Source organism: Lynx canadensis, chromosome X (genome assembly GCF_007474595.2).
Source record: "Lynx canadensis isolate LIC74 chromosome X, mLynCan4.pri.v2, whole genome shotgun sequence".
In the NCBI taxonomy this organism is placed as follows: Eukaryota; Metazoa; Chordata; class Mammalia; order Carnivora; family Felidae; genus Lynx; species Lynx canadensis.
Window position 1 is genome coordinate 94,567,343 of NC_044321.2, and position 12,132 is coordinate 94,579,474.

A 12,132-nucleotide genomic window follows, 5' to 3' on the forward strand; every position below is an offset into this window, starting at 1 on the left:
TCTAAAATTGTGTGGCTTTCACTTATTACTTGCAAGGAACTTCTTGTAGCTTCATACATAGTAAAGTATTTCAAGAGGTAAAGAAAAATGTTAGGCTTAGGGCATTTTGATACAATATAGAAATTTTACCTTTTAGATGACCAAGATCTATTCCCTAACATCTATCTTTATTTTAATTAACCAAGTACTTACTTTTAAAAATGTTTTTTGACCGTTCTTCCTGTTGGTGATAAGGACTCGGCTTTTTTCCAGCTTATGGGGCTTTTCAAAATGGACATGGGATTAAGCGGGAAGATTCAAGAGGTTCCCTCATCCCGGAAGGAGTAACAGGACTTCCAGATCAGAGCGGAACTGTTGAAAACGTAAGAACCTAAATATATGGGATAACCCTAGTAACACGTTAGGCGACGACAGTCTTTCTTTTTATGTAAGTAAAAGGCTTTCGACTCTCCTGTAGTCCATCCTGGACCTGTGAAAAGCATCCCATAATAATTCTTGGACGTTGTGGTGGTTCCTTCCTATCGTGGCAGCTGCTACTTGGATATTTAAAACTGTTTATGGAGGAGAAGGCATTCATCATTAAGAGTTCTGACTTTGAATACCTCCTTGAATCCTCACACACCGTAACCTGTTCTAGATAGGGCAGGTTCAGGTTTAAAATATCGAATGCACCTTGCCATTTAAATCCCTTCCTGGCAGGGTTAATTCAGCCTTTCGTGCTTTCGTGGTAGAGTCGTTAACATGGGAGCAAAACAGATTAGGTCCTCAAATTGATGATCTCAGTGTCCCAGCATCACTTAATCAGAATACAGTCTCTAACATTAAAGTTTGGGGTATGTCTGCCTTGAACCAGAAGAAACCTCATTTTAGACCAATACAGCCTTGTCACACTGCTATGTAAGATCGTAGAATCATATAAAATTAGGGTTAGAATAAATTCCAGGGCGCCTGGGTGGCTCAGTCGGTTAAGCGTCCGACTTCAGCTCAGGTCATGATCCCGTGGTTCGTGGGTTCGAGCCCCATGTCGCGCTGTGTGCGGACAGCTCAGAGCCTGGAGCCTGCTTTGGATTCTATGTCTCCCTCTCTCTGCTCCTCCCCCACTCACGCTCTGTCTCTCTGTCTCAAAAATAAATGAACATTAAAAATAAAATGAAAAAAATAATAATAAATTCCAACTCAATTTACAAATGAAAGCTGGGGTCGTGACACAGCTGTGGCAGGCCAGATCTGAACCCGGGTTTTCTGATTCGAGCAATGTTTCTCCTATACCACGGCATTCTTGGTGGGCATCAGAATAACCTGGGGGGCTTAATAAAAACAGATGGCTGGGCCTCACCCCCAGAATTTCTGATTCAGCCTGGGATGGGGCCTGCCAATTTGTACTTCTAAGTTGCCAGGTGATGCTGATGCCGCTGGCTGGGAACCCACCCCTTGAGAACCACTGGAATATACTTCCTTGAGCCTTGGGGTAAATAGTATTTTATTCACAAAGGTTCCCATTTCACGTCATTTAGAATTATGTCAACAGGCGCTGTCACGGGTAAGGCAGATAAAGGACAAAGAGGTTAAAGAGACTTGTGAATAATCTTTGGATTATTAATACTCTTATTCATATAAATCCCCGAACAAGTCAGATCTTGTCATGCTTAACAACTGATATTTTAACAAAAGTCATTAAATAATAGGAACATCGCTACTCTGTAGAAGTTCTAGTTTTGAAGCATCACTGGGTTCTCCTTGGTGTAATTATCGTGTATTATTAGCTCTTTTTTAAAACTAGAGGTTTCCTGGCCTATTATTTGTAGGGTGGGTTTTAAGAAACTCTGAAAGATTCAAATGAAAGCGTTTCTATGCTTCCATATACCTTAGTTAAGTTCCTCCATGCAAAAGCTGTTTTTCCTGGAAGAGCCACATCTGATTATTTAAATGTTTTTACTACTGCTAAAACCCACAGAACTTCTGGGAACAAAACAGGGTGTTCATGGCTATTCTGTTGGTGAAGACCGCAGGGTGATTTCTAGTGCTAATATTCTACGCAGTAGCAGCAAAGATTCGGCTCATGCACCTTCTAAGTATGATAAAAAAAAAAAAACAACCTGGGGGTTAGGTTTAGAATCTTCCCAAACAGGACTGCGGATACAAGCAGTTATTGAGTTGGGGTGCCTGGGTGGCTGAGTCGGTTGAGCCATGATCTCACAGTCGTGAGATCGAGCCCTGTGTCAGGCTGAGAATCTGCTTAAGATTCTCTCCCTCTCCCCACCTCCCTCTGCTCTTCCTACCCCCTCCAAACAAACAAACAAACAAAACCAAAAAGCCCGCAAATGGTTGAGTTCAAGGCTGTGGGAAACTACAGTACCGATATTGTTTCACAAAAGTCCTGTCTTTGTGTTGCAGACCCGACAGGGCTCTACAAGGAACAGCATATCCCAGTATAACCGACTGGATCCGTATGAAATCAGAAGCCTCTTAATGTGCTACCTGTATATAGTAAAAATGATTTCTGAAGGTGAGTTGCCAGCAGATTAAGCACGATCTCTCCTACCCACCCACCCTCCCAGGTTCGTGCAATGAATACTTGATCGTCATCGGTAGGCAGAATACACGCACCGTAGAAACACATCTTCGGAGACCCTGACCTTTACGTGTTGGCTGTATTTTTAATTTCACATAGGATCGTTTGGGCCATACGGGTTTGATTCTTTGAATTAATTTTTTTCAATTTCAAGTTTAATTTCTAAGATGAGACCATCGTTTTAGACGTGCTCAGTGTGTTTCTTCAGGCAGCACTTATAACGCATTAAATGACCGATGTAAACAGAAGGAAACCATAATAAGCGGAAGTCATATTTAATACTTTAGCTTTTATTTGACCCAGGATTTGGAACACAGAAGCAAACAAAAAGACAGGAGGGGGTTTTCCGAGGGGAACGAATGCCGGTGTTATCTTCACAGAACCGCTGTATCGCACTGGACCGTGTCGAGTTCTTTTTCAGCCTCCGTTTTGTTGTCCCTCGGTGTTCTGTTGTATTATTTGCTGGTATGACCAGTTCTTTATATGATAGGGTAACCAAAGGATTTTCATAAACTGCATGTCCTCTGGAAATAAAATCAGAAGGTTATCTTATTCCAAAATACCACGTTTATTTACACAATTCCTTCCCTTCTTCCTTTTCTCAGTATTTTTACTAAAAGACCTGTATGCAGGAATGAAGAACATAAAAGCACCTGGGTTCTGATTATTATTATATCTTACTTATTTTCTATTTTTTGCTTTATTCTTAGTCAATATTACTTTAAATCTTCTTTTATAATAACTTAGGATATAAAAACACGAAATAATTTGATAGCTACCTAGCCAGAGAGACATTACAAAATAACTAGAGGGGCGCCTGGGTGGCTCAGCTGGTGAAGCGTCCGACTTCGGCTCAGGTCATGATCTCACGGATGGTGAGTTTGAGCCCCGCGTCAGGCTCTGTGCCGGCAGCTCAGAGCCTGGAACCTGCTTCAGATTCTGTGTCTCCCTCTCCCACTCACACTCTGTCTCTCAAAACTGAACGAACATTAAAAAAATAAATAAAAAATAATAACTAGATATGGGGTACCTGGATGGCTCCAGTCTGTTAAGCATCTGGCTTCGACTCAGGTCACGATCTCACAGTCTGTGAATTCGAGCTCCACACAGGGCTCTCTGCTGTCAGCACAGCTCTCTGCTGAAGCTGTCTGCTTCAGATCCTCGGTTCCCCTCTCTGCCCCGCCCCTGCTCGCGTTCTCTCATGCTCAAAACAAATAAATAAAGCATTAATAAAAATAGCTAGATATGGGGCACGGGCACCTGGGTGGCTCAATCGGTTAAGCATCGGACTTCGGTTCACGTTAGGATCTCACGGTTCATGAGTTTGAGCCCCGCATAGGGCTCTCGATGTCAGCACAGCGCCCACTTCGGATCCTCTGTCCTCTTCTCTATGCTCCTCCCCTACCTGCTCTCTCTCAAAATAGTTAAGTAAATAAGTAATCCTAAAAATAGCTAGATACTAATAACAAATACTAGAATATATTAATCAAATAACAAAACAACTATAATCCTTAAGTTCTAAGACTATATGATTTAGAATAAAAATCAAAGATTATACTGAGACTATATAGGATGTCTTCCCTTGTTTTGGTAAAGAAATCAATAAAGGGAGATCATTTTCAATGCTGGCGGTATTTCATTCTAAGAGATAATGGATCGGTTAAACAACTACAGCCACAGCTCCCTGTTTTTGTTGTCCTGCAAGGCAGAAAGTGGGCATGTGCGGATAGTGACTGCGGCTGTGTGCGGGGCTTCTGTTCAGGGTAATGACGATATTCTAACCCTGGGGGGATGGTTTTACATCTCTCTGAAAATACTATAAACTGTTGTCTTGTGCACTGTTTAAATGGGCCGTGTTATATGGCACATGAATTTTCTCAATAAATGTTTAAAAAAAAAAAAAAAAAAAGGCCCAAAATACACATGAAAAAAAAAAACCCACGAAAACAAAAAAAAAAAAAAAAAAAAAAAAAAAAAAAAAGAAAAAAAAAAAAGTCGTTGAATACCACCCCAGCCCAGGGAAAGTAAGATGGGGGCAGGGGGAGGAAGAAAAGGAGGAGGGGGAGAGGTACTGATGACTGGTTCTTCTCTCCTCCACTCTGGTAGCCAGTGACAAGCTTCTGGCTGCCTTTTTAAAGTCATGGGTAAGACCATAACTGCTTTGTTTCTTGAGAACTTCATAGTTCTTGCTTCTCTTGTAAACGTTGACCATGCTTGTTGAAAATCTGTGGTCTTTGTTCGTTAGGTTTTTCTTTCCTCTGCTCTTGCTTTTTGATGTTTAAAAGCACATTCCTCATAACTCGTATACGGTCTGTGTCGTATCTCCTCTTTATCTTTTGTACGTGTAAAGTCCTATTCATCCTGTTCTGAAAAAAATCCGCTTCTGGATCTTTCTCAATGGATGTATCCTAGTTACGTTGTCTTGCCTGGTAAATATTTTAGTCAGTCTATGTACATTTAAGTGTTGAACTCTCACAAGTCCACACTCTTCAGGTCCTCTCTTGGCTTTCGATTCATAAACAGTAGCAACTTAAGTTCAACAAAAAAGACAGTAGACCTCTACATTTTTATATGGAGGTCGAACACTTCTAAAGAATGAACGTCGTTCTCTCTTTGTGGCTGTATTTGATTTTGATTCACTGGCAATAATTCACCGTTTTGATGTCTTAGTCATTTGCCCAACTTGTTTTGTTCTTGTTGTGCATATTATTTCCTGAGAGATGGAATCAGAGTCAGGGGTAAGAAATGGAATCAGAGTCACGGGTAGGAAACGGAATCAGAGTCAGGGGTAATCAGTTACACAGTCTGAAGTGACAAGAAAATTGTCCTCTTGTTAAAGAAAAACATTTTTCTTGAGAGGACGAGGGGAGGTTACTTCTCCCTTTTTTTGGACTGTACCCTGGCTTTTCTCTGTATTCTGATGCTTTGGGTATCATCTTGAGGCTTGTTGGCACCATACCCTGCACCTGTAGGTTCATTAGTGTTCTTCACAGTGAATCGTTCAGTGGATTGTTCATTGGAAGCTGTCTGGTTCCCGCCGTCTCTTACAGGAAACCCAGTGCGGCGTTGCACATCACTAGCCATTAATCTTCTTTTCCCACCACTTTTTCCGCCAGAGTCAACAAGAGGTACATTTAAAGGGGAATCTTCCTTTGTCTCTATAAAAGAGGAAAAGATGCTACGTCTAGTATAAGTAGGCATATTTTCCTCTGAAGTTTCAGACACCAATTGAACAGGTGGGTTTTCTGAGGCAGAAGGACTGGAAAGGGCCCAGAAGAAGTCCATCGGACTTTTGCACTTCTGTGTGAAGGTCCTGTGTGTTGAGATGTGTTTCCTTTTTGGCCGGCCGAACTTTTCTTCCTGATTGTCCGAACCCTCGTGAAATCCATACCCCTTTTGAACATTGGGTGTAGGTGTTAAAATTAAACTTTCAGGGGACTTCGGGTTGGCACTGCTCTTTAAGGTGGACTTACTGCCTTGAGAAGAAATCCTCTCAGGAGAGGTCTCTGGCACCTCAAAGAGGTCCTGACTGTAAAACGGGACCGGAAACTTCGAACTCTCTTGCGATTCCTTTTGAACTCCGGATTTCGGCTGGGCGGTATCTGATTCCTGTGTCAATCTCATGGGCAGATGCACCCGAGCTCCTTGACCAAACGCCCTGTCCGAAGGAACTGGCAGAGTCGCTTGAGTACAAGGAATTAAGTCCTCGTCGCTACTGAGAGAAGAGTTACGCTGTTGCTCAGTCATTCTCAGTTTTGCAGAAAGCCTTTTGTTTTCTTCTCTTAAGTTATTCCTTTCTGCGGTAAGCTCTACAATAAAGTGAAGGTTTTGTTGCTGGATCCCATAAAACTCATGCTGCAGTGTGTTCCTGTAGGTCTCGTTTATTAAACAGCGCTTGCATTCTTTCGAGTTTAACTGGTCTCGCAAGTCACGAATGGTGCTGTTGAGGACTTTCTGTTGCTCGGTCAGCTCTTTAATTTTAGCTATGGAGCCCGACCACCTTCTGTCAGCCAATCGCTCTTTCCTCAAACTGGCTAATTTTGCCTGTAAACGGCGTAGCTCTTTGTCATGGAGCTCTCTGAGCCTTAGCCAGGTCTTTTTAAATTCGTCAGACGACAGATCACATACACTAAGCTGTAATTTCTCTTTTCCCGAAGGTTTCTTGCCACCTCCCCTGTTTCCTCTCCCCGCGTTCCCTCCCTGCATCATGTCTCACCGATTTGGGATTTAGAAACGGTTGAGACGGGCCAACGGCTTGACAGCGCCTTCGCGGCCGCCCACAAAATGGCGGAGGGGCTGCTGGCTAGAACTAGGCCGCGGCACGATTGAGGCCTTCACCCGTTTTACAGACCTTCTCCGACGCTCTCTCGGGGCACAGGGCTGGCACAGGGGTGGCTCACGACTGGACAGAAAGTTCTGGTGTTCCGGTGGAAAGGGGGCACCAGACTTTCGGTGGGAAAATCTGGTGCACGGCAGCGGGAAGATGGCGCCTCCACGCTGCCTCTTTGAGGAGAGGCCGGAAACCCAGTGGCTTCTGGGTTATCTGCGCTTCTGTGAGCGGAGACGCAACCAAACGCAGGAAGCGGGGGAGACCGGAAGTCACTGCTGGGATTATTTTTTTTTAAACAAATCTAATTTGACCTTATTTTAGCATTTTTATTCTTGAGGATCCGTGTTTTGTAGTCACTGGAAACTGTCAATACTCATGGTCTTAAAAACAGTTGGAACTAAAGGCAAAATCCCTACGTTCCTCCCTCCTCCACCCCCCTCCCCATAGCCGACAGGGCCAAGTCTTTCATCCCTATCTTGCCCAGGTTGTAGCTGGGCTGGCAATTTTGTCGTTTGCCGCTTTGGCCACAACCTATACGATTTTTACGTTGAGAAGAAGAGCTAGGGCACTATTACAGCTGAGTAGCCTAGAAAAGGAATGGAGAGGGGCACCTGCCTGGCTCAGTGGTAGGTAGAGCTTTGCCACTCTTGATCTCGGGGTTGTGTTTCCAGCCCCACCTTGGGTGTAGGGATTGCTTAAAAATAAAATCTAAAAAAAATAACGATAAAAAATAAAGGAGAGTTAAGTGGCGGCAGCCTTTCGTCTCCTCTTCCCCCTCTTCCCCCTCTTCCCCCTCTTCCCCCTCTTCCCCCTCTTCCCCCTCTTCCTCCTCCTCGTCCTTCTTCTTCTTCTTCTTCTTCTTCTTCTTCCCCTTCCCCTTCCCCTTCCCCTCCCCCTTCCCCTCCCCCTTCCCCTCCCCCTTCCCCCCCTTTTTTTTAAATCTCCCTAAGTAGCTCTTTGGAAGTAAAGAAAGCAGGCCAAAAGAGAAGTATATGCGATAGGTTGTAGGGAGTTTTATATCTGAAACAGTTTGATATATTTGCGTGGACCTATGGTTAAAAGATAAACAGCATATTTTTAAGAGTTTATTTGAGCAGAAGTTGACTAGAATCAGGTAGCATTCAATCTAGCAGATAAAATTCCTGAGGAACTATACAAAATGAAAGCCTTTTATAGGCGAAAGGGAGCTGGAACAAGAAAGTTTACACAAGGAAAGAAAATGGGTTGCTTATTGCAAAGTCACTTTTTTTTTAGGGGATGCTAGGGCTCCATCAGGCAGATTGCCTTACTAGTGCTGACCAGATGATTCCTAATTGACCAGTTTAAGACTCCATTCCTGGGAGAGCCCAAACTGTTATTGTCTTGGTTTGGTGATGTGGGGCTTAGCATAAGCAACTCCATTTTCAGCCTGTTGTTTTTTTTTTTTTAACTGTGTGTGTGTGTGTGTGTGTGTGTGTGTGTGTGTGTATTTACATATTACCAGGACTTCAGAGTTTATAATGCAAAGACAAAGAGGAAGAAAAAAATCTCTCTCCCAAAGCTTAAAGTTCTCAAACTTTTTGGTTCACAGAGCCCTCTGAGTAGCAGGCAAAGGTATTTGACCTTCCCTTGGAGAAAATACACATAAGTACACCCCGTTGCATAAAATCTGAAGAAGTCCATTAAAAACCCTAGCTCTGTTTCCCTTCCTCTGTCTCAGGAATGATATGAAGATGAGTATCGGCTGTACAGAAGAATATTTACAAAGCAAATAAAAATAATCGTTAGAAGAGTTACAGATTAAGCAATACATTTGGGATTATTTCAAACAAATACAGTGTGTGCATTGGGCAATGAGATGGGAGGGAAGGCTCTAGATGAAACAGCTGGCTGTGGGTGGATGGTTGTTGAAGCTACGTTGTTGGTACTTTGGGGTGCACTGTACTCATTGCTCTACTGATTTCAAGATCCACCACCTTATTTATTTCATTTTCAGATACTCTCTTAACTTACTGGAATAAAGTATCTCCTCAGGAGCTCATAAACATTCTCATACTTCTAGAGTAAGTCCTGTTCATTTATTTTCATAAATTTTCTCCTTATTCGGGGGATAAAATAATAACCTTTGTTTCCCAACAGCTTAATTGCTAATAATGTAGGAAATACGCGACTCTTTTGGCAACATCAAAGCTAGCAATACAGGCTCTTCACACAGATAGGAGAAAACATGGCGGTGGAATGCTTACGCCACCATAGAAATTAGCTAAGAGATAGACCGTCTTTCAGCCCAGCAGCAGTCCTTCTGTGATCTGGAAGAGTAGAGATGGCCTCAGCTGTCCGAAAGCATTCATTTGGAGTAGATGCTGGCTTAAGGGAGCAGCTTCAGTGACTGGAATTTGGAATTTGTACTCTTCTGTAGAGCTGAGTAATTCTACCAATGTCAGAACCGTGTGTGTATGTATATATACGTATATGTATGTACATATGTTATGTGATATATATATATATTACATGTATATATTCATATACGTATGTGTTATGTTGTGTATTATATGTATATATACATACATGTGTATATATCGTATCATATATATTATGTGTATATATGTATATAATGCATTTCCATTCCAAAGCTGTTGGGGGAAAATTCAGTCTTGCTTCCTAGTTCAAGGTGGGAAGTTGCCCTAGATTGTTTGCTGAGCTATTTGTACATCCTTACTCAACGCTAAAAGAAAAATTAGAATGAATCAGAAGAAATTTTCAAATAGCACACGGGGGCACCTGGCTGGCCCAGTCGGTAGAGCATGCGACTCTGGATCTCAGGGTCGTGGGTTCGAGCCCCACGCTGGGCGTAGAGCTTACTTTAAAAATAAATAAATAAGTAGCGCACATAAGTGATGTTTTTATGTGCATGTCTTTCAAAACAAAGAGAGGATAATCCACGCACGTTTATTAAAGGCTTTCAAAATTTTGCAGAAGATGTCAGCAAACAAAATGGTAGTTAAGGTTTTTGAAAAAACTATACTGGGGCACCTGGGTGGCTCAGTCGCTTAAGCGTCCGACTCTTGATTTCAGCTCGGGTCATGATCTCACAGTTTGTGAGGTCGAGCCCTGCGTTGGGCTCTCGCTCCCAAGCTGTCAGCGTGGAGCCTGCTTGGGATTCTCTCTCCCTCCCTCTCTCTCTGCCTCTCCCCTGCTCGCGCGTGCTGTCTCTCTCTCTCTCTCAAGATAAATAAACGTTAAAAAAAAAACCATACTGAAACATTTACTAATGAAAATACATGATGTTGGGGGTTTGCTTTCAGAAAAATACAGGAAGTAGGGAGAGTGGGGGGAGAGCAGGGACACTTCCAGAGTAGAGGTTAAACAAGAATGGCCATAAGTTAATAACCGTTGGAGCTGGTGGGTGCTGGGTATGTGCGAGTTCAGTATGCTGTCCTCCCAACTTACGTATGTGTTTGAGATTTTAAATAATAGAAAGTATTCTAGTGTCATTATAAAAATATACCACTTGCTCCAATTTTTAGGGCGTAAGAAGCTTCTCCTTAGGTATTAATGGCTATGCCAGAGATCTTTGCTATGAAACGTTAACAGAGCACAATGTAGAATCATCACTTACATTGACAGGTTTTTTAAATGTCGTTAGAATTGTATGTGGAGGCATGGAGCTTTTTGGTGCTAATGTAGTTGTAGCAAATAAATCTAGAAAGATACAGTATCACAAGCCCACAAGTAGTTATGTGTACATGTCTGTATACCAAAACATATTATTGTAATATGGTTTAAATGGGCCACTCTTTGTAACACCCGGGTTTTCAGCTATGATGTCTTAAAATGTAAAGCGTGGTAGTATCTTACTAACGTGCTATTTTTTTTTTTTCCTTCTAGAGTATGTCTGTTTCACTTTAGATATATGGGGAAAAGAAACATAGCAAGGTAATTCCCACTGCAATTTCCACTTTTTTCCTTCTATTCCAACAGAGGGCAGTCTTGATCATACCATGTAAAACCTAGATTGTTTATTTTGAGTTCACATGAAAGTGCCCATGATGTATGGAATATATCTCAACTCAAAGTGTAAATTAAACTAATGCGGACTGATACATTTTTTAAGTTTTCCAAAGGGTAGTGGTTAGCCCGATACGCAGAGTTTCTGTTCTAATTCCTAGAACAGATGCTTGTCTTTTCTGGAAGAGGTGAGACGGGGCTTAGATCCAGGAGAAGGCAGGAAATCATGAAGTGGGAACAGCTGTAAGATCTGTACTTATAGCAACAACCTGTTAATATTGACTTCGGCTACTAAGGTACATAGAAATCCCCAACAGTGATTGGGACGTGCATTCTATGTTAGTTATTTTCTTCTTTTTGTTACCTAAGTCTTAATGAGATAAATACTTTAGAAAATGTTTGAGGGACCCTAAGGAAAAGATTACTTATTCCAATAAGATGCATTTTAGAGGTAGAGTTAAGAAGCTCAGAGTTCTTTTTTTAAAAAAATTCACATTCCGGGGCGCCTGGGTGGCGCAGTCGGTTAAGCGTCCGACTTCAGCCAGGTCACGATCTCGCGGTCTGTGAGTTCGAGCCCCGCGTCAGGCTCTGGGCTGATGGCTCAGAGCCTGGAGCCTGTTTCCGATTCTGTGTCTCCCTCTCTCTCTGCCCCTCCCCCGTTCATGCTCTGTCTCTCTCTGTCCCAAAAATAAATAAACGTTGAAAAAAAAAATTTAAAAAAAAAAAAATTCACATTCCATGGCACTTCCAAAAACTACAGAGGCACTTTGGATGGAGTTTATTGCTAACTTTCGGGAACATCCTAATAGTAGGTAATTCAGGTGACAGTTTCCACTGTCTTTCCTGGTAACTTGGAGCTGGCGTGGTAACTACCACCATGAGCTTTCACCTCTAAGCTTCTGCCAATTCTCACAGTTTACTAGAGGACAGTCAAACTCCTTTTCTTTCTTAGTTCCCCTATGACCCAGCTGTAGTTGGTGGTTTTTTTTTTTTTAACGGAATCTTAAAACTGAAGGAAAACAAAAATTGGCACATCCATCAATAGACATGTTTACAGAGTAAAAATTTCTGATCCAGATTGAACTCCAGTCCAGAAACAGAGTAGATTGGCCTTCATTCTCGCACACCTAACCCCAGGAACTCTCCCCACCGCATTTCAATTCTGAGTATCCCCTCTCACTGTTTTCTCGGACTTCTGCCCTTCCTCACCTTTTGGGAAAAGACGGAATCTTACTGCAGTGTT

At 42.4% G+C, this 12,132-nt stretch overlaps 1 protein-coding gene and 1 non-coding gene across 5 annotated transcripts in view; both read left to right on the top strand.

Moving 5' to 3' along the window:
• DOCK11 (dedicator of cytokinesis 11) overlaps positions 1-12,132 on the top strand; it is a 201,503-nt gene that overhangs the window by 133,148 nt on the left and 56,223 nt on the right. For all 4 annotated transcript variants that reach the window (XM_030306149.1, XM_030306151.1, XM_030306150.1 and 1 more), the window contains 4 exons: positions 253-362; positions 2,395-2,506; positions 8,878-8,944; positions 10,770-10,817. In XM_030306149.1, coding sequence (XP_030162009.1) covers positions 253-362; positions 2,395-2,506; positions 8,878-8,944; positions 10,770-10,817 — 337 coding nt within the window. The remainder of the gene's footprint in view (positions 1-252; positions 363-2,394; positions 2,507-8,877; positions 8,945-10,769; positions 10,818-12,132) is intronic.
• Positions 9,661-9,733, top strand: TRNAQ-CUG. Its single transcript has one exon. It is a non-coding gene; the product is annotated as a tRNA-Gln (tRNA).